Consider the following 20,466-nt stretch of genomic DNA (forward strand, 5'->3'; position numbering starts at 1 on the left):
CAGCTGTCACCTCGCCTCTCTCTTGATATACGGAGAGAAAGTCACCCCCAAGCTGAGGGAGTGGGGCCTGTGGTCTCCAGAGGCTGGCTGCTCCCAGACGAGTCCTTTCCCCAGAAGGGCAGCGGCTGCTCTAACTGCCATTTCAGCACAAGGCCCAGCTCATCGCCCTCAAGATCGTTGCAGCAGTTGGCCCATAGATCTGTCTGCCATGCACACTCCTCCTGTCTGAGAGCCAGGGCCTGCTCAGCTGCCCTTTCTGTGAATTTTGAAGCCAGCGGAGAATTCTACATTCAGGGCTGCAGCGATTTGTGCTACAAACGGGATTGTAATCGACAGCTCCCCTGAGAGGCAAGTGTGATGTGCAGCGTGCCTGTTTACCCACTGCACACATGGCTGCTGACAAAGCTCCCAGCTGCCAGGCTGTCCCGCTTGTGCAGTCAGCCTGGACTGGGGGGAGGCACAACTCATTGATCAGATGGGGAGGATGGGGACATAGCCACCTTTTTTCCTGTCCCATTCTCTGTGTCACCTGTGGAGGCGAAGGAGTAACGTAGGAACCAGGAGAAGACCAGTTTGTTCATTTTGTTTCTAAACTTGCTTTTCAGTCTTCTGTCAGAAACAAAGAGGGTTGTTTTGAAATTTAAAGGATTTTTGTGGAAAAAGAATTGATTCTATGATATTTAGAGAGGCTGCAGTCAGACCTGTCATTTGCCTTATTTTACAAAGAGCAGTCTGGTCTCTTGCAAACAATACTGTGCCTATGTGAATCCAGAGAGCGAATTCTCACTGAGTCCGTTACTAGACTGAGATGGGTGTTTGCTGCCTGAGCACCTTTGGTTTCTCACCCTGCTGATTTGCTGAAGATGGCCACTGTTGTCAGAGCTGCACAGCTGATGTCAGTGACAGCCTCAACATAATGGGGTCTTTTCCTATAGAATAGTTACTTGGTTTGCTTATGGTTATTATTTTAAAATTTGCTATCTAAGCATGTTAGGGTTTTATTGGTATTATTCTTTCAACAGCAATATTGGTTACTCCAGGCATTGTTTAAAAGCTTATTTTTTTGCATTTCTTAAAGAGAGATTTGGCTTGGGGAAAAGCATTAGGAAATCAAACCCTTCCTTTCCCTTTTCGAACCTCTTGGTTTTCCAACCGCAAATAAGTACGTGAAAGGGGTTTAACAACTTCAAATTGGATTTTGGAATGTCAGATGACTCTAATAGCCTTTGTACACAAATAACAACAGAAGAGCTGATTATTGTTTCTGGGCTCTGCGATGCACTTATGTAATCATTAATCTTGGCACTTCTTTATCTCCAGCAGATTAGGAGGCCACCGTCATTTTGAAGACTACCATTAAGTAGACTTTGTTAGTGTTTAAATATGTGAAGCTTAACTTTAAGCTTCCTTAATGTATGCAATGGAGGTATCCTGTGTGTACAGCATTGAAATAGAGCTGTTGTAGTAAGTTTCAGTAACACATCTGCTGCCACAGTCTGACCTCAGACATGGTTTTATGTACAATGTTTTTTAATCAGTGTCTGAAGACACTTTGAAAGCTTTTTAAGCGTAAAGCATTAATATATCTGTTTGAAACAGCAAGCAAACTTGCTTTATCTACTACCTTTCAGTTGGTTTAATCACCGAGAGGCAGGAAATTAAATGCTATGAAATGAGTAGGCAAAAGAAGGGGTTTATTGAAGGTCATAGCACCTAATCTAATTGTGGCAAAGGAAGAGCTTTTGCTAGACCTTTTCTTTTGACAAGCTTGTAATTTTCTAAAACATTTTTGTGGGCAACTACATTTTTTTTCTTTCATGATCCTTGTCACGAAATGAAGATGGTTTTCAAACACTGAGTATAGTATATACAAACATCATGAGGATATAAAGAAGCACAGAAACAGAGCTGAGTCCAGGGAGATGGCGTGAGCATGGTTGGTGGGGGAGAGCACTGTAATACACAGTTTGAAGAACATGCTGGAGGAAAAAACTTTCTCTCTGGCATGAGTGTTTTTGAGACTGTTTGATAGACTGATGGTGGTTTTATTTTGTTGTAAGCCAAAGCCTATAAAATTTCCATCTCCTCTGATACCATCCTGCATGTTCTCCCTCTTGGTGCAGTTTTTGGGGACAGGTCACAGCACTTTCCTCCTGTGCCCTTCTACACGAGAACATCTGAGGGAGGAGAAAAATGCCTGCCCGACTGCAGACAGGCAGAGCTGGCCGCCCTCCCGCAGCTTCCCCTGGTCCCTGACCAACCGAGTGGCCTCAGCCTGCTTCATAGAGATGAAGGACCGTCGTGTAACTTCATGCAAGTCCATAAAGTACCGCTAAGATTACAAAAAAAAAAGTTCTATCATCATGAAACCGGAGCGATGCAGTGAATGGTCGAGAGAAGGGGAAGGGTGTCACTGTGAAGTACGACAGAAATGCCTTGTAAAGGCCATTCTAGGTGATGGGAGACTCTGGTACAAAAGCTGCGGGTAGGTAAAAGTTGTCATTAGCAAGAAGCATGTGTGGCCATACTTAGTGCAGTGCGTGCAGGTGTCTGTTTCTATAGACCTTTGTGGTAGGAGGGTCTGGTGAGTGTGCATGCAACCTATCCAGGTTGTCTTGAGCGAATGGTCAATGTGTGTAGGTTTCCTCCTCAAAGCAGTATAATTAGGTGTTCAGAGAAGTTGTACAGGTGTTAGGGAAGGGCGACAGCAAAATTATATTCTGCATCAGTTTTTCACTGTCCAGGCTGTCTTCTAGGCAGTTCTTGTAGAAGTGATGTAGCCTTCCTCTTGATCCTACATAGATGCTAATATTGCTCCCTCTGAGATGGGGCAGGGGCTGAAAGAAGCATCTTTCTTGGAGAGGAAACATGGTTATTTGTTCAGCAGAGATTTGACCCTGTATCACAAAAAAGGCTATAAGGTCTTGATAATGTCTGTACTTTCTAGTGTCTTAATATGTATCAGGAACCATAAAGCAGCTGTAAATCATTGATTGTTTTTGGACTTCAGTGACATTTTCTTTTAAATAGAGGAAACGTAGGTATAACTAATGTATTTTGTGCTCCCCCCTTCAAAACCTAGGGGAGTAGCTGAAGCTACATTGGCTGAGGATGCGGCTTCCTCTGGAGTGTCCCTCAGTTTCATTAATCCTCTAGTGACCTCTGAAGAGAACTCATGAAGAGGAGCTGTGACAAAACAACACATATACACTACAAACAGTGGCAATGGAAAGCATCCTTGGATAAAAAAAGTGACCCCGTGTCAGCTAGAAGGATGCAGGATACAGACTTACGAAGAACCTCTTTTGTGAGGTTTGAGGGAATCTGGTTGTGGTTTGCTTCTAATAGCTGTATATCACAGAAGGAGTTGCGAATTCATGCTCAGTATTGGCTGCCATGTGAATCCAGAAAGGAGGTGTTGGAGGGAGTTAATAAATGAGTGAGTGCAGCTAAAAGGCTTTTTACTGTTTAGAGTTCCGAAGTTGGTTTTGGTTGTTATTGTTCACCTCTTCGATGAATCATCTGAAAATGAAAATTTAAACTAGACATGTAGAGCGCACCTTTGTGAGAAACTAATGATTCTACTTGGCATACAGCATCAAAGGAAGCCTTTTTAATGACATCAAATTCATGTACAGCCAAAAAGAAAAAGAAAATTTCTTTAAAATGCAGATGTAGTCACTTCAGAATGACGGAGTTTCTAGTCTGGGTGAAATACTTCTTTTTTTCCTGCAACTTTTTCTTCTAGAGGTAAATTCAGGTTTTGAGTGGTTTTTCATCAAAGTGCAGCTCTCTTGTAAGGAAGTGGCTTCTGCACTAGCCATGTTTGCCTGGCTTTAACTTAATTGTACAAAGTCCCGTTTCTCAATATGCACAGTGATACATCCTGCAATTTCTGCAGAGGCTGCAGAGGCCAAACCCTTAATAAAATTTGTGCAGCCTGGCAAAATGGCAGGACAAAGCTGAATCATTACAAACACTTTGTTTAAAGGGACACTTACGTTATTGGGTTCCCCCCTGCTTTGTTACCTCTTCTGAGTTCATTCCATATTCCTTTTTCCAAACTAACTGTTGCTCTCTCTGGGGAACTAGCTATTAAAGTGGAACTTGACTTGGCCGAATACTAAGTATAAAGGAAAGTGTGTGCATTGTGATACAGAACATGTGGTGGTGATGGGTTGCTAATCGGAGACAATCTTCTAAGTAGTAGTATCAGGAATTATTAATGCTTGATCTGAAAGCTACATGCATATGAGTAGAAGGAGTGAAATTGCAGTGTTATCCACAGTTAGCTGGTGCTGTAGTCTCACTGACCTAATGTTCCTTGAACGATTCAGGAGCCTGTCACCTTGTTAATGAATTTAGTTGAAATTGTTAATAATTTTGACACCATGTTGCAAGTGATTAGCTTTTCCCAGGTGGTTTTTTTTTAGTCTAGTAACTGTAGGTGTCATTTGATTTGTGCTAGTAGATAGCCTAATGACACCATTGAACTGAGATGTAATTTTGCAAATGGATAGCACAATTGTATGTAGCTTCTTAAAATGGAATGACGGAGGTTTCATATTGTATAAAAGGAAGTCTAAGGCTCTCTAAGTACCCTTTTACCACTGTTCTAAAAAGCTAGTAAAAGGTCTTTCCTTAATGAACTAATGTAATTTAGCTAGCAACTAAGTTACTCTCATAATCCTGCATACAGTAACTATACGCTTTGTAATAGGGACTAAAATTATTGCCTTCAAAGTGTTGATCATTTAAGACTGTTTGCAACCTATGAAAAATAATTCAGGTAAAGGTTGTTGTGCAGTGATACTTGTAGCTGACTTGCTGAAGTGGTGCTTAAAATTGACGAATGGTTGGTAAGTTGTTCTTTGTTTTCCTACTGCAAGCAAATAAACAGAAATGTTGAGATGTTCCCCTAAGCCAGTACATTTAATTAGGGAAAAGAAAGTGGGAGGGCAGCGTTTGAGTTAACAAATTCCAGTCTTCATAGGGCCAGGTCCAACACTTGAGAGTAGGAAATTTCATATAAAATGGGGGCTCTGTGCATTAATCTGTGGAGCAAATGTCAGAGGTAATTTAGATTTTCACTCTGAAACGCTACATTATTAAAAGACTTTCAATCAAGTCTTTATTAGTTTCTTCCAGAGAATTGGGAAATTGGACCGAAGCACAAATACATTTAAGCTTTTTGATACAAGTTTCTTTTTGGTGGGAGGGGGGAGAATGCATTTAGTATTGTTCAGCTAGCTCCAGCAAACAGATGTACTCTGAATTATGTTCTCCTGCAGATTTTAACTTTCTTTTTTCCTCTCCATTAATACTACAAAATGAAAGACCAACATACAGACACCAGGAAGGAGAAATCAGTGTAGATTTGCTTTTCCCAATGTAAGAGAAAAGTTGCAAAGACTACGAGAAACCTCAGCGTGATTGAGTGTATAAGGGCACTTTCCCTGCCTCAAGGTGCACGTGTCTTGGCCGACCAGCTCCCTTTGTTTTTTTCTTTTTTATTATTTGACAGACAATATGCATTGGTTTGTTCTAGCAGCACAGCAGCGTGATATAGATTGTATCATAGTAGAACTGGGCTTATGCCCCTGCCGCAGGTGTTCCTCTTCACAAATGCCCAAGGTTAGTGGTTATCTGTAGGAAGAAATTAGGGATGTCAAAACCTGAGTGAACTCTAAAATCCTTTAAAAACATACAGCGTGGATTGACATAAGCCCTAGCTTGCTGCTTACTGAATAAATGCAGTAGCAAATCAGAGCAGAAAAAGTCAGTGTTGGCAGTTACTGTGGTAATAGCTCACACCTATGTTGCTTCTAAAACTTGTATTTTGTGTAATTTTGTCAAGAGCAGTGTTTTGTAGCTGTGTAATTAAACCTGTAAGCTTTGTTTGCAGAAGTTAAAAAAGGAAATTAACAAAGTTTAGACAACTAGCAGTCCTGTTGTGTAGTTTTGTGGCAACTTTTATCTCAGCAATGCAAAATGCTGGAGATTTGTTTGTCTGGAGGTCTGCTCACTAGTTTCTTGGGTCATAAGACCAAGACCCAACATTTGGCAGTAAGTACCAGTCACCTAAGATAGCTGTAGATAGAGGTAGAGGTAAAGAACGATTATCCTGATTATGTAGATAAAGAAAATGAGACACCAGCTAGCATCCCCATTCACACAGTAAATCAGCACTGGAATGAGGATTATAGTATCTATTTCTTGACATGCAGTTCAGGGCTTTGATTAAAACTGTATTATATTTCATTAAAGAGAGTCACATGATTGCAGTGTCAGTGTGTTTTCTTACGAAAAACTTTTTCTGAATTGCTTTATTTAACAATTACATTTAGCTTAGTCTTCAAATTAATCATACTCCAAACTGTGTTCATCATAGCCAGTATAACTACTGTTAATCTTCAGCCAGAGAAGAAGAGGGGAATAAAATGGTTAAATGTTTATTCATAAGCACCTGAGCCACCAAGAAAGAAAGTGAGAAGTCAAAATATTATGGGACAAAACTGGTGTTTTATGAAATTTGGAAGTCTCTTCTGACCGTATGGAAATAATCAAACTAGTCTTTAAATGCTTTGGTTTTGAAATGCATAGGACATTGCATAGCAATACTTTTCCCTTCGTTCTTTCCCCATTCTTGTTCTTTGCCAGTAAGTTTGATTACTACGTCTCGTTACTGTGCCTGTGTGTTGTGTCTAGTGAATGAATCTTCTCCTCCACTGTAAAAAGATAGAATTTGTATTCAGTTGGTGCTTCAGTTTTTCTTGGTTTTGTCTTCTCCTCAAAAGAGTGTCATTATTCTCTATCTTGCTACAGTGTACATCTCTTGGTGTATATTTCAGCCATCTTCATGATTTGTGTTTGATTTAAGTTCACTAAAGTAGTAACAAAGCTGGAGCTTTCGGAACTCCCTAGACTTCACAAACTGGGAAGATGTTAGTTGTATGCCCCGGGAAGTAATGAGAGATTGATTCTCCAAAGAACTACTTTCCTGTACTCCTGGACAACTGAACACGTCTGGTTGCGGCAGCCCTGATTATTTTGAGCCTAGGCTTGTAGTTCAGTGGTTTGACATTATAGTTTGGTCTGTGGTATGGTCTTATAATGTGACCAGAGTCCCAAGCTAGAGTTGTCTCTACCTGTCATTCCTTCAACAAGGGAAATCAAATCATCTAGTTTTCAGCTGCAAACTAAATTGCTGCTCTTTCTTCCTCAAAAGTACAAGAAAAAATATGTCTTCAGTTGCTTGGTGATAACAGATGTTGAGATACCGAGTTGCATTGCTGGGTCAAAAAAGAATGAGAATGTTCCTGGATGGATAAAGCCAAGACAGTGGAGAGAGATAAGACTGTTACACAGAAGGAAAATAAAAATCACTTAGTGTTGCACATATGACTGAGAGGGAGCAAACATCATCTCTCTGAGTTCCTCTGAAAACCCTAAATTGGTTTTTAGCTTGGTTGTGCTCCTAAACACTTGCAGAAGTCCTAGATTGTTTGTGTTGGGTTTTCTTCGTTTTAATTTTTCAGAATTAAGAATATTACGATGGTCTATTAAGGTTTTTCAGCAATTTTCTATTTGAATATAACATTAAAAATATACAGAGACCTCACCACAACAACTTCACACAAATGGTTTTGCCTATCAGAGAATCCAAACCATTTTCCATATAGCCTTCTTTCATTAGGCGTTCAAGTGTCTTTGTTGAAGCCAGTGCTTAATGTAATAGCAAAGCGTTAGTTCTTTAAATTAAAATTTGTGTAAGAAAAATTTCTTGGCTTAAAGTAAAACAATAAACATAAACGTCAGTGATCCTGGCATGAGAATATGAGCTCTTACTGCACTGTTCCCTTCGATGTGTCCAAATCAGTAACAGATTTATTCCTAAAAGTCAGTCTTGCAAGCCCCAAAAGTGCTCAGGTTGTTCTGTGCTATTTATCGTGCATCTCCTTTAATACTCTTTGAAGCCAAATGTTTTTAGCGTTATGGTGTGCTGTACAGCGTCAGGTGACCTACTAAGAGGGATCCAGCTGTGTTCAGGCCCAAAGATCTAGTCTTGGCATTGCAGCATTTCTGCTTTGTGTGTTTGAGGTGTTGCTCATACTTTACTTTTAATTAATACTTTGGTGGCCATGTTCGTTCGTTTCTACTCCACCCATCACACCCACAGACTTCAAAGGATTTGTACCAGCATAACCTCAGTATTTATTTTATTTTATTACTAGTGTGATTTCCTAAGGAAACAAGGCTTGGAGAGGTTGTTTGTGTTTGTCTGGTTTTCTGCCCATCACCCCAGTCCTCCTCATTTCCAAAACCATTCCAGCCAAGCTCGAGAGCATCAGCAGTCGCAGAGATGTGCTCCTACATGTTTCATGAAAATTGAAAAACATACCCAGAAAGATACCCAACTAATACTCCACTGAGGGACACTGCGCAGCCTGAGCTCACCTATAGATAGGAGAATCTGTAAAGGAGAGGAAGATGCAAGGCATTTCCCACGTGCTGGGAACGCTTCTGCTGGAATTTCAACCTTACTGGACTCCAGCAAATCCAATCGTGAGACACAAATCTCTGGGATACCAGGCTTTGTTAGTTCTTCTCGGGAGCTACTTGTTACTAGCTGTATCGTCACAATCTCCAGCAGGCCTGCTCATGGCCAGAATGCCGTTATGGTGGGGATTGTGTAGAGAATGAATAAACCTTTCACACAAGGAGTGGGCAGGTAAATTCCATCAGCTCTTGATCAAAACCCTTACTGTGTGTTCTAAAAATGCCTCAGACGTCTGCCAGCCAGCCATCATCCTTAGAAGTACACGAGGTTTAAGTATTTTAATATATATGAGCGGACAGATGGTCACTTAACGTAGGACATTAATGGAATGGGCAGAGCTATGCTGCCACTAGCTTTCAGTTTAGTAGAATTGCAGCGTTTGTGAGCTGCAGGTGTTCGGAGGCGAGTAATTTGCAGCCAGCTCAAATTACTTAGGGTACATGACAGAGCAAATTATTTAGGTAATGAAGCTGAAAATGCAGGAAGATTAGAATATTATATAGTAAAATCATTCCTTGTTAATTCAGTTTGTGATCAGATATTATGTTGCTTTAAATACCACATTACATGCAGTACCCTTGTTGGAGTCAATGAATATGTATGAATATGTCAGTGAATATGTATGCCTCCTAATTTAATCAATATACTTACAAACAGCACTAGCAGTGATGTCTGGCACAAACTGCATCCCTTTAGAAGCAGGTTAGCCCGATTTGTGTATGTATCATATTTATTTCAAAGCCCTTGTGAATTAGCTGCAAAATTGTACATACCCTGTGAAGTGGGGGACAGGCGAGGCACATTCAGGGAAAGGAATTTAAACCTTTCTTGCAGTCAAAGAAGGGATAACTTCTTAAGCAGTACGCTGAGACCGAGGAGATCCCAGCTGCAGTCCTGGCTGTTGTATGTACCCCACATCTAGCCTCAAGGAAAGTCCTCAGTTCAGCTAGCAATTTTGGTTAGGGTGCTTTCCCCAGAAAGCCACTGGATCGGAGAAGGATGCTCAGTGCCCATAGAGGTTTTAAGAAATAGAGACCGATCTGGCAGACTAACCAGTATGTGCTTAGGTCCATCTTTACTGAGTAAAAAAGTATACCTGTATGTATATATGAGTGTATACCTGGAATTTCTTGATATTGCTGCCTTGAGAGCTGAAGGGTGGGAGCTGTGATGGGGAACTCCATAGAAGTGCTCTTATCTCAATGGTGCCAGCGTACACAGGCGATTGGGATGCTATGTCCCAAGGGAGGGGACCAGAGCACTTCCTACAGAGGTTTTCCTGTCCAGAAAATGCTAATTTTTGAATTCAGAAATAGTAAGAGGCAGTAGGATTCACCTGACTTTCACCTTCTAAAAGTTAGGCTTGTAATTAAGGTATCATTAAATTCTTTCTCTGGTGAGTGAAGACAAGGCATATCCACTCAGGGGTTCATCTCACTTGTCTTGAATAAGATGAATCATGCCCCTTCTCCCTTTTTCCTTCTTGCTTTCTTTTTCTCCCTCCCTTTCTTTTTCTCTTTCTCCCTTCCTCATGACTCCAGAAGCAGACAAGACAATTAACTTCAGCTAACTACCCACCTTTCAATATAGCTCAGGTCAGCTAGATGAATCTCACCTAAAAGGCAGGAATGGGGACCAATTTTTGTTTGCATTGGTGCCCAGGATACCAAATCTGAGGTTTCATACCCGTTGCGAATTGGAAAAAATAATATGATCTGTGTGAATGTACAGTTTTAAAATAACAGTGTGAAAGCAGGAGGAATAGGAAAATCCTTTTTCTACCCCAAGACAATTAATTCGCTAGAAACAAACATCTCATTCAGACACACTGATGGGGAGGAAAAAACAGCGGTCTTTGGAAAATAACTTTTTCTTTTGAAAAATGTTTTCTTCAGGGTGGACTGGGAATAAGCTTTCCCGTGCTGAGGCTCAGTGTGTTTCTGCTTAAATGGCAGAACTGGGGAGAAAGATGCCCCATGCTTTACTTGGCTATACAGGCTCTTGTCCTGACTGGAGCCTGTCCAAGGAGTTAGAAAGGAAGAAACTAAAGATTATGATGAGCTTGTACAGAGCAGTTCCCTACAAATACAGAATTGGATTCCCTTCCTCCTCTACTGCTCAAACCAGACAAGGAATAAAGCAGCATTTCATGATGCGGGAATTAATAAAGAGGGAGAGGCTGTCTAGAGAGCTTGGTTGGGGGAGGGAGCTTGAAAAAGGCAGGCAAGCCCAGTGACACCATTCCAGATTTGGGGAAAGAAGTGAAGCGTGGAGTAGGAGGGAATAAGGCATATTCTTCTGCTCCGGATGCCAACAAAAGATGTTGTTCAGTGCTCTCTCTGGTTGTCTGGTAGGCATGTTCATTAGGAATTAGGTGGAGGCAATCACGTAATTTAAGCATACCAGAGCTTCTTCAGACAATTGCCAAGTGAAGACACAGTGGATGGAGGAAGAAGAAAGGTTCAGGGGAAAAACACAGGCTTTTTTCCCCTGTAATACTTTGGCTCAAGTTCCTGTTCTGTCCGATTTTAAGCAAATCAGTCTGCACTCAATTGTCCTGCCTTAAAATGAAGATCATATGACGTTAGCAGAAGGAAGATTACCAGACATTCCAGTGATAGGAATAGCTACATGTTAAAGTCACGTATACTGAGAGATCTTAGTGGATGTCAGATGCCCGTTCCTATGGAGATGAGTTTGCCTTGTGTTTGACATCAGTTCGTAACGATTACTACCTCCGGCCCTTAATGGTCACTTCTCTCTCTCAGGAGCCGTTTCTGTAGCAACTTGCTCGATGCTTGCGGTGGCTCTCTGTGCTTGAGCTTGCATTTGTTGCTCTTGGTGGTTTGTTTGGGCTTTTATTCCTATTGATTGCTGCCTTTGGCACAGGACTTCCTTGGTAGTATTCTGGAGCACTGTTATTTCAGGGTGTGAAAGATTCTTAGGCCTTTAATCTGGGAATACAAACTACATCTGTCACCTGGGTATCTGTAGCAGTTTCTAAGCAACCACAAGAGTTTATTTTTTCTGCAATTCATATTTAAGAAATAATTTGCTCATGCATGAACCAGAATCAGCCTGAGCACCACCCCAGGAGACAGAAATTGTAAACTGTAATTTAGGCTAATTCTAGTCTAAAGCATGAATTAGAGTATTTTATATAATCTTGGAAAATACACCATATAAATATATGTAAGCACAGAACAGGTACAATTAATGTGAGCACAGTAGGAAGCTTTAAGTAACTCTGGGAATGTGAGAAACCAAGTTGAAACATATTCTTGACGTGTAAAAATATTTCCCACCTGCCTTGTTTGCATAAGAACAAGGTTTTAGCAAGTACATATTTGCATGTCAAAGTTAAAAGTGGGGAAAATATTTTCACCCTCGTAAGAAAAATGCATAATCTTGGCACAGGCAATTTGCATTTAGTAAGTTTAAAGTATCTTAAGTCCTTTCATGCTATATGGAAAGTGTATGAACTTGCGACAGGGATTCCATTTCAATGAGTTGATTTGCAAAGGCAACCACGTGGAGCAGTAATCGATCTGATGTCTTTCCGTGCATTCATTTGTAATACAATTGGTTGGGGCAGTCCCAAGCGATGTATGCTTCTGAGTTTCATCCCACTGTTCTGTATCTCAGAGTGAAACAGTAAGTTGAAGTTTTAAACGCTGCGTCCTTAATTGAAAGCAAGTACCTTGAAGATGTAGTAAATTCGAGGAAATCTGGAATTCTAAAACTATACCTGATTTGGTGCTGCTGCTCATACATACAATGGTCGGCGAATGCTGGCGCAGCTGGAGCCTGTGAATCTGTGGAGATTCTCTTCTAACAGTAAAGCACCCTGGAAAATGCATTTGGGACTAATTATGGCACCTTTTAGACTATTAGTAACCTAGCTTTAGGCCATCACTTTGAAGGCATGTTACATTCCTTCAGAAACACTCTGCAAATGTCCTGTTGCTTAAGAAATAGGGATTGCATAGACAGGCTTCATGGGTGATTTAACTAATGTGCTGGAGATTGTAGATAAACAAGATCCAATTATATCATACCTATTCAAAATGAGGCAGTAATTATGTATATAAAAGTGAAATGCAAAAAATACATTGCCGTGTAGCTGTTGAGATAAGCCTTGTCACTACCCTGTCAAAGGAGTTGGAGAAGGCTGCTGATTCACTGTAGCAGAGTAGAAACATAATCCTATATTGAAAAGGCACAACTGGGAATCGGTACATCTATTCCGGAATTTGCCCACAGGATTGCTTTCTGAATTTGAACTGCACGTTATACAAATTTTGAGTTTCTGTGAATTTCAGTGTGTTGTTCAATTTGTTGATGTAAAGTGGGGGTTATGCTACCCTTCCTGCTCAAAGCTTTGTTCGTAAACATACGATGCTCTACTAATGATTAATGTAACACATTAATAAAATAGCATACGCTTTATTTTTCCCTTTTATTAGTTCACTTCTTGCTCTGTTGTGTTTAATGTGTTAGCTGGAGAGCAAAGTGAAATTAAAACAGTTTTTGGAGGACTGCAGGGAACAAGTATTTCTTTCCTTAAGTGTCCTACACAGACCTTTTGATTTCAGCCTGTTGTTTTGTTGCTGCAGGGAAGGTGGGGGATTAATGGTCAAGAATGCAAAGATCCTTATGATGGAAGCAAATGCAAGTGGTGTCCTGCTGTATGAAAATATTTTGAAAGCTGCCGATACGGAACTGTCAGGAAAACAGCAGTGTAGTCCTGTAGCTGCTGGGCACTGCCTTCCTCAGCAGAGCATTTTAGCTGGTGTTAGGTTCCTGGGAGCAAACGGGTGCTATTCGGGTGCTACTCAGCTGCTCCGATCATTGCATTTGATGTTGTCTGGAGAATATTTTGAAGGAGTATTTTAGCGCAGTCAGTGCTGTGCTAAAAGTCTTCTGGTCGTCTAGTTTATAGTTATCTTATAGTTTTGGCCTGATCCTGAGCTATGATGTTGGGCTGCAATGAAATGGAGCACACGGTAGCATTGGAAGATGATTCTTGTTTAATAATAAGCAGTTGGTTAGGGATTTAATGGCATGTAAAATGCAGTGTTTGTAAGAGTGGACATGACTTTTTGAAAAGCGTGTTAAGAGTACAACTGAAGTTAAGCTAATGCATTGTAAGACAGTATTAGATGCAATTTTATGTGTTGTCACAGTCTGGATAGCCATAAACTGGATGAAATAAAAGCTCTCTGAAACAATCGGGCATCTTGTGAATGGATTTCAGTTCCTCACAGGAGATTAACAGCACTTCTCATTGTTAATATATCACAGTTAGAGACACAGCAAGAGTTGCATTTGTACTCCTGTTCGGACTAAGCCGGTTCGGGAAAACTGATGTAGCCTGATCCTAACACCACTGCGACAGAGAAAGTGCTTTCTTGGGATTTTTAGGTTATCTACCTAATGCATACAGTCTGTGTTTGTGTGAGCACATGCAAGCATATGTAAAATGTGGACTGCTGGTCTTTGATACTGTAAAGCACTGCCTCAGCACAGTCCTATCCAAAAAGACTTGCTAGCAAAATGACTACAGCCATGTACTCCGAAAGCAACTGAAGAGGTGTTCCTGAGCATACAGGAGTCCCTTCTTAAATCCATGTATTCAGATGGGAAGGCGCTGTGATTTAGAGAGAGATGCAGAGAGTTTTGTCACATGCTAAACTGAATTCAGTAGGTATGTTTTATATGTCTGAAGTTCAATTTAAAAAATCAGAGCTTTCATGTCCTGTATCTCTGTGGCATTTTCCAGACTGCGCAGGCTCCTTTGTTTTTTGTAAGCTGACTAGAATACTGCTGTATTTTCCTCCCTCGTTTGTTCTGTGGTAGCTAATACACAAATATGTACTGATAATTCACTTTCCGTTCAGATACGTGAATTTTGGATTTCTCATGTAAAATGCAGTTGCTGTTTACCTTGTTACTTCTCTTTAGGATTGGCCAGTCATGTGAACTGGATGGCATGATGGTGACCCCTCTGGTAAAGGTGTTGCGTTCATTTTCAGGCAGGGCAAACTTTAAAATTACCGTTTACAACCTCACATGAACAAGACTGGAAGAAACCTTTCTCGTGTCATCTTAGCTCTTTGGCCAAAATGTGAACTCTCCTATTCTTTTTGGCTTTGAAATGCTGATTCTAGCCTTCTTGTGGGTTCTTAAACACCTTCTCAAATGACCCATTTTAATAACCCAAAAGCTATTATATAACGAGCAGCCATAATTTAGTCCAAAGCTCTAGGGGACCCTTGCAGTTCAGCAATGAATAGTTAATGCAGTATAATGTTTAGCAGGTTATTAGTTTTCACTGTACAAATGCTGATCAGGGAATGCTTTTATAAGGTGTTTAAAAGAAAATGTAATTAACTGGTTGCATGCTTCTGTTGCAGCTCAAATTGAAATTATTCCATGCAAGATCTGTGGAGACAAATCATCAGGAATCCATTATGGTGTCATTACATGTGAAGGCTGCAAGGTAAGCTTCTAAAATATTAAGTCTTAAAACACCATTTAGCCTTTTGATAGTGATTATTTTCCTTCCTTTTTTTAAAGAGCAGGCATTGCACTGAAGTTGGATCAGTGGATTCCATTTCAAAGAATGTGAAATCAATTGGGGATTCTGAAGTACTGGTTTTATTTGGGTTTTAAATAGGGCATTTTTGTGACTCTCTCTCTCTCTCTCTCTCTCTCTCTCTCTCTCTCTCTCTCTCTCTCTCTCTCTCTCTCTCTCTCTCTGCCCGAGATTTCAGGACAAGCTTCAAAAATCATGCAGTTGTGGTGTGTGTGCCCTAAACTGTCTCTCTGTGAATAAGCAGAAGAGGTACAGAAAGATGATCCGCTTCTAGCATACCACAAAGAATCTGTTCTGTGGATTCACTTGAGAGGGATTTTGTGGCTTTCTTGAATCTCCCTCTCCATTTGTGCTTTGTAAATTGCTAAGAAGCTGTGCTGAAATACCTGAGAGCTCTCTGACTTCTCAGTTTTCTTTTGGAATCTGCTACAGTTACAAATCTATTCTGTTTGGTATGGAAGATGATGTTGCACAAATAGCACATGCTACTGGTGTTCAGCGTACTCAGGTCTTCCCGGAAGCAGTGCCTATTCCTTGCAATGCAACCATTGCTACGTAAGGTTTAGGCTTTGCATTTTTTCCTGGATTTGTACCTCTAGTAACTCTAGTGAACAAGGACTACACTAGAAGCATTTATATTTTGTTTAGCTTGTCTCTCACAACCAAGAATTAATTTGGACAACGCTAACACTAGGCCAGAGTGCTGTGAAGCTAATCACTCCTTTTTATCACTAGTACAGAATTACAGTGCTACCTTGGGATGACACAGTATGCACAGCTGTGCTCTAGCTTGTTGCTTTCTTCATGTATGTACGTGTTGCAATCCCATGCTGACAGGTTTTCTGCTGTTAATCTACACTTTACACTGTGAAGAATTTATGACAGTTTTTAGTCTGCTCTCCTGACATGCTTCACGCTACCACCCATCTTCAAAAAGTAACTTCCTTGCTTTCACATTATAGAGGTTTCTTCTGTGTTTTTCCAGGGAAGATTTTTGTGTGTTCATTAACACATTCTCTCAGTCTCATGGAAGTATTGGTAAGAAGGAAGGGGGCGGGGGGGGGGGAATCTAAGAATGTTAGAATGATACGGGACAGCACCTTCTGCCCTTTGTAACTGCTGTTGCTATGGAAAATGCAAGAAATGCACTAAAAATGCATTGATAATAAAGTGATTACTTTTTTCAGCTTTATGTGGTTGAGAAGCATTTATCAAATTCCAGCTGTGTGAAGTGGCAGACATTTGCAGTGAGAATTCTGCTGTATGACTATCTTGTCAAAGAGTATCAAGTTACGTTCAAGGTCTGAGACCTCTTTAATCCTTAAATGGTCTGGGACCAGTATACCTGAGAGACTGCCTCAAGATCCATAACGAACATCGTCAACAGATTGAGGTTAGCACAGTCCTAACGCTTGTCTATGCAGAAAGCAGGCCTTTCTCAACATGGCTTGTTGCAGAACAGGAAGAGGCTGCCAAAGGAAAGGAGAGTTGCCAGCTGTATTATCTTTTGCTTCATCTTCATGCAGTTCTTCGGCCTTGCCTTCTCCTCAGTCCTGTATGTGAGAAAAGCCCCCACCAAAAGCAGCAGGATGGCTGCATGCAGAAGGCAGCAACAGAGCGCACCGTACTCGCAGTCACATTAGTTAGTACGTAGCTGGCAGGCACTTAGCACTGCGGGTAAGAGACAGACATATCCATTGAGCATTCCTCCGTCGGAGTGACTGTACTTTCCTGGGAATAAATGCAAACGTGAGTTATTGGGAGAAGAGTCCTTTTTGTACCGCCAGCAGTCAGAACGACAGATGCTAGCCTGATAGTGAGAAATGCACGTGCGGTTCCGTACGTTTTAGAACAAATGATTTTCCTTTGAATTCTGTATAAATTGAGTTCTCTGGGAGCTCTGTGCAATCCTCGGTCTGCTTTTGAGAATCCCACCAGAACGGTCAGCTGGTGGGAAAGGGCAGAAAGGAAGGCAAGCAGGGAAGTGTGCTCAGCACACTGAAACCCATTTGAACCTTGAAAGCAGAGTGTGCATGAGTAAGAAAGAGAGTGGCCCAATGAATTAATTTAGGCATTTTCTCCTTCTCTTGGAGTAGCAGAATAAAGTTTTCTAGCCATACAATTTCAGGCAGAATTTTAAAGCCAATGAATATCAACTTTAGTTAACTAAGTTATTTCCCTTTCAAGAGGGAAATAACTCTGAAGCTCACTCTTGCAAGTAGTGACAGATAGGGGAGTGCTAGTGGGCACAAGTCACAGGAAGAGTTTAAATGATCACGACCTAGACAGCATTTAAAATGCCCTACTGTAGTAGATGGATTTTGTTTGTGCTACACGCTTGCACAGTAATGTCAACAAAGTCTCACCCAACAGAACTATTTTGGCTGGTGAAAAAGTTGGCATAGCTTGGCTTCTGCCAAATGAGCCAGGTGTGTATTGGTATGTTTTTTTGCCCCAGCTTTTCTGTGGCTATGATCTCTGCAGGTTTGAGCATGCTTACATTGCTCTTCAGGCTAAACCTTCCTTTGTAAAAAGTACTTTGCTATGAAGACCTAGTTCCCAGTCCTGCGCTCTGATTCCTGGAGACTATGTCCTGCACCGACAGCCCCAGAAAAGTCAGTGAGGTTCCGCACGGGCGCTACAAACCCACCCGTGTGCATCAGATTGCAAGACCAGGGCCTTAGTCATCAGGAGTGAACAGATGTGCTGCTGCCCTCTCAAGCCAGGCCTGTCAAGAATGATCTACAGGCAGCAACAGCAGCAGCAGCAAAGTGGGATGTTTTCAGCTCTTACTGTTTTTCGCTCCAGTTTGGTGTGAACCTTAATGTTACTTAATAATAATGTTAACTTACGTGTTACTATGTAAAAGCTAATAAGCACCAGAAATATAATTTATTTAAAACCTAAAGTGAAGTTTTAGTTGCAAAGACCTACTTTGCAATCCTAATCTGTATCATGTATGAAATCACAGATAAGCTTTTGTCAAATTGACTTTTGCAGATCCTGTTGCTCTTCTACAGGTTTGTGACCCTTGCATTTCACATAATTGAAAGTCTTCTGACCAGTTTAGGCAGTTATTATCTTCAATAATTGAAGATCTGTAATGAAGCCAATTAGTTTCTTGAGAAGTTTTCATTTCCTACCTTGCTATGATATTACTGGCTGTTTTTGTGAAGTTAGTGGCTCTGTTTTGCACAAACATCATTGCGTACTCCCAACACATCAACCTATTTAGCTGAATTTGAAACTGCCTTTAAAAAATAAAATTTAACACTCCCTCCTCTTTTCCCCCCCTAGCGAAAAAATTAAGTTTTTAGCCAGGCTCTGCTTTATACTTTACCTAGGAGGGCTCCTGTGGCTTATTATAAATAAAATGAATTTTAAAAGAGAGGGGGTTTTTTCCTATCTAACCGTTGCTGATACCCAGTATACAACATATAACGGGGGAAAAGGGAAGATGAGATTAATCATACAAGACTTTTACTCAGAAGCATGGATGAAGAATGACACAAAGACTGTACCATGACTCAGAAATAAGTTTATTCTCCCGTGTAAGATTGGAAATACTACTATTGTAGTAGCACTACTGAAAAAACTAGTATCTGTATGGAGCACTTCCTCAACCGTTAGTTGTGGCAACCCATTAACAACCTTTTGCTCTATACTAGGGACCATGCTGAGAAAGGAGACTGGTTTGTACACATCCGTATTCTTTTCTCATAGCTGAAAGTTGAATCCAGTTCAGCGTTGTCAGAAAATACCTGAATGCTTCAAAAGGACGTAGCAAAGCATTTAGTTTGAAATGAAGTTTTTGTTAATGAACTGTCTTTTAATTTGCAAATGCAGTTACTTGCTTTTGCTGTCAACAGTGTCAGTTCATGCCCAACTGACCCACAAATGCGTTAGTGTGATCCCTCTCTTTACTTGACTGTACGCAGTTGGTCTCATAAAACCATCCATGCAGGGCACTTCTGCGCATTTCTCACGTTTTCAAAGGTTTATAGGTACTGGCTTTTGTCTCTTGTGTCTTTTAAGACCTAAGATGGTCTTGTTCATTGTAACTACAAGGAATGTCTGTGTTTGTTACGTCAGAAAACAGTGTCTGGTATATTGTCACTTCCCATCTTGCATTACTTTTGTTCATTCATTTCATTCACTTTCTTTACTAGCCAATTTTTCATTACTTTATTGAATATTGAGTGTCATATTGGCGTTGCAAACATTACCTTGAATTCATGCTTTTGAACTTTTTTTTAATTTTTTGCCTAGCCAATTTCAAGCAAAACATCTTAGAAAAGAGATGAGCCGTGTTACAGAAAGGGCTAGTCAGAAGCCTTGTATAACCTGATAAACACAATCTTACTCCTGTCTATTACATATGTAAAACTGAACATTTTTTCTCTGTTTTTAGTGGCACTATAACTTTGTTATCAAATACTTTAACAAAGTTTATTAAACAATATTATCACAGCACTCTCCTGCCTTTACAACTAAAATACGTGCTCATTGTTATAAAAGGGTTAAAAATCCAGTTTGAATGTTCACCTGTCTTTCATACGACAGTGCATTTTTCTGATGTTTCTTTGAAGAAAATTTACGATAGTTTGCTTTAGAAAACAGTAAAAGAATGACCCCCCCCCAAAGTAACTGTTAATTGCTCAGAATATTGCAAAACTTAATGATACGTGGAAGTCTTTAAGTATTAGCCATAAATCATGGGATTATGAATAAGCCTTTGTTGTCACAGGCTTGCATACAGTCATTCCAAAACGTCTGCCATTAGGATGCAGCAAGGCAGCTGTCAGCTGTTTTCTTGTAATTAAACAGCCAATGAGCAGCTAATTAAGACATATGTGTATACAGAAGTGGAAGTGGGTATGTTAATGAACTGTAGGAATCAATTCATTAAATGAAAATTTGTCAAAAGACCAAACATGAGATCAGCATTTCAGCCTGTGCCGCAGTGGAGAGGGAGCCTGTGCTGTGCCATTTGGGACATCAGGGAAGCACAACTGGCTTTTTCCCTGCTAAGGAGCAAGCTGAGACACAAGCGTCTGTAATGCTGAGCCACTGCGCAGTGAAGTTATTGGAACTATTAATAGACTTTGCAAAAACTGCTATTTACATTTCAAAGTTCTTTTTTAACAAGTTGTTATTCAAACCGACTTGCAGATGAAAAGTTCTTGCGCCCTTTTTTCCCAAACTTCGTTTCTTGGCAGCATATGAAAAACCATATATTGTGTTGTATATAACTAGGAGTCTGAAATGCAGAGATGAAGCTATGGCTTTTAATCTGCTCTGCTCTTCT

At 40.5% G+C, this 20,466-nt stretch overlaps 1 protein-coding gene and 1 long non-coding RNA gene across 4 annotated transcripts in view; one reads left to right on the forward strand and one right to left on the reverse strand.

Moving 5' to 3' along the window:
• Positions 1–20,466, forward strand: part of RORA (RAR related orphan receptor A) — a 443,992-nt gene that overhangs the window by 407,235 nt on the left and 16,291 nt on the right. For all 3 annotated transcript variants that reach the window (XM_050902961.1, XM_050902962.1, XM_050902963.1), the window contains one exon: positions 14,977–15,062. In XM_050902961.1, the coding sequence (XP_050758918.1) occupies positions 14,977–15,062 (86 nt within the window). The remainder of the gene's footprint in view (positions 1–14,976; positions 15,063–20,466) is intronic.
• The window catches only part of LOC127020422 (uncharacterized), a 42,683-nt gene continuing 27,639 nt past the window's right edge, over positions 5,423–20,466 (reverse strand). The window contains exon 5 of the long non-coding RNA XR_007767081.1: positions 5,423–5,646. This is a non-coding gene — a long non-coding RNA (uncharacterized LOC127020422). The remainder of the gene's footprint in view (positions 5,647–20,466) is intronic.

Source organism: Gymnogyps californianus, chromosome 11 (assembly GCF_018139145.2).
Source record: "Gymnogyps californianus isolate 813 chromosome 11, ASM1813914v2, whole genome shotgun sequence".
Taxonomy (NCBI): Eukaryota; Metazoa; Chordata; class Aves; order Accipitriformes; family Cathartidae; genus Gymnogyps; species Gymnogyps californianus.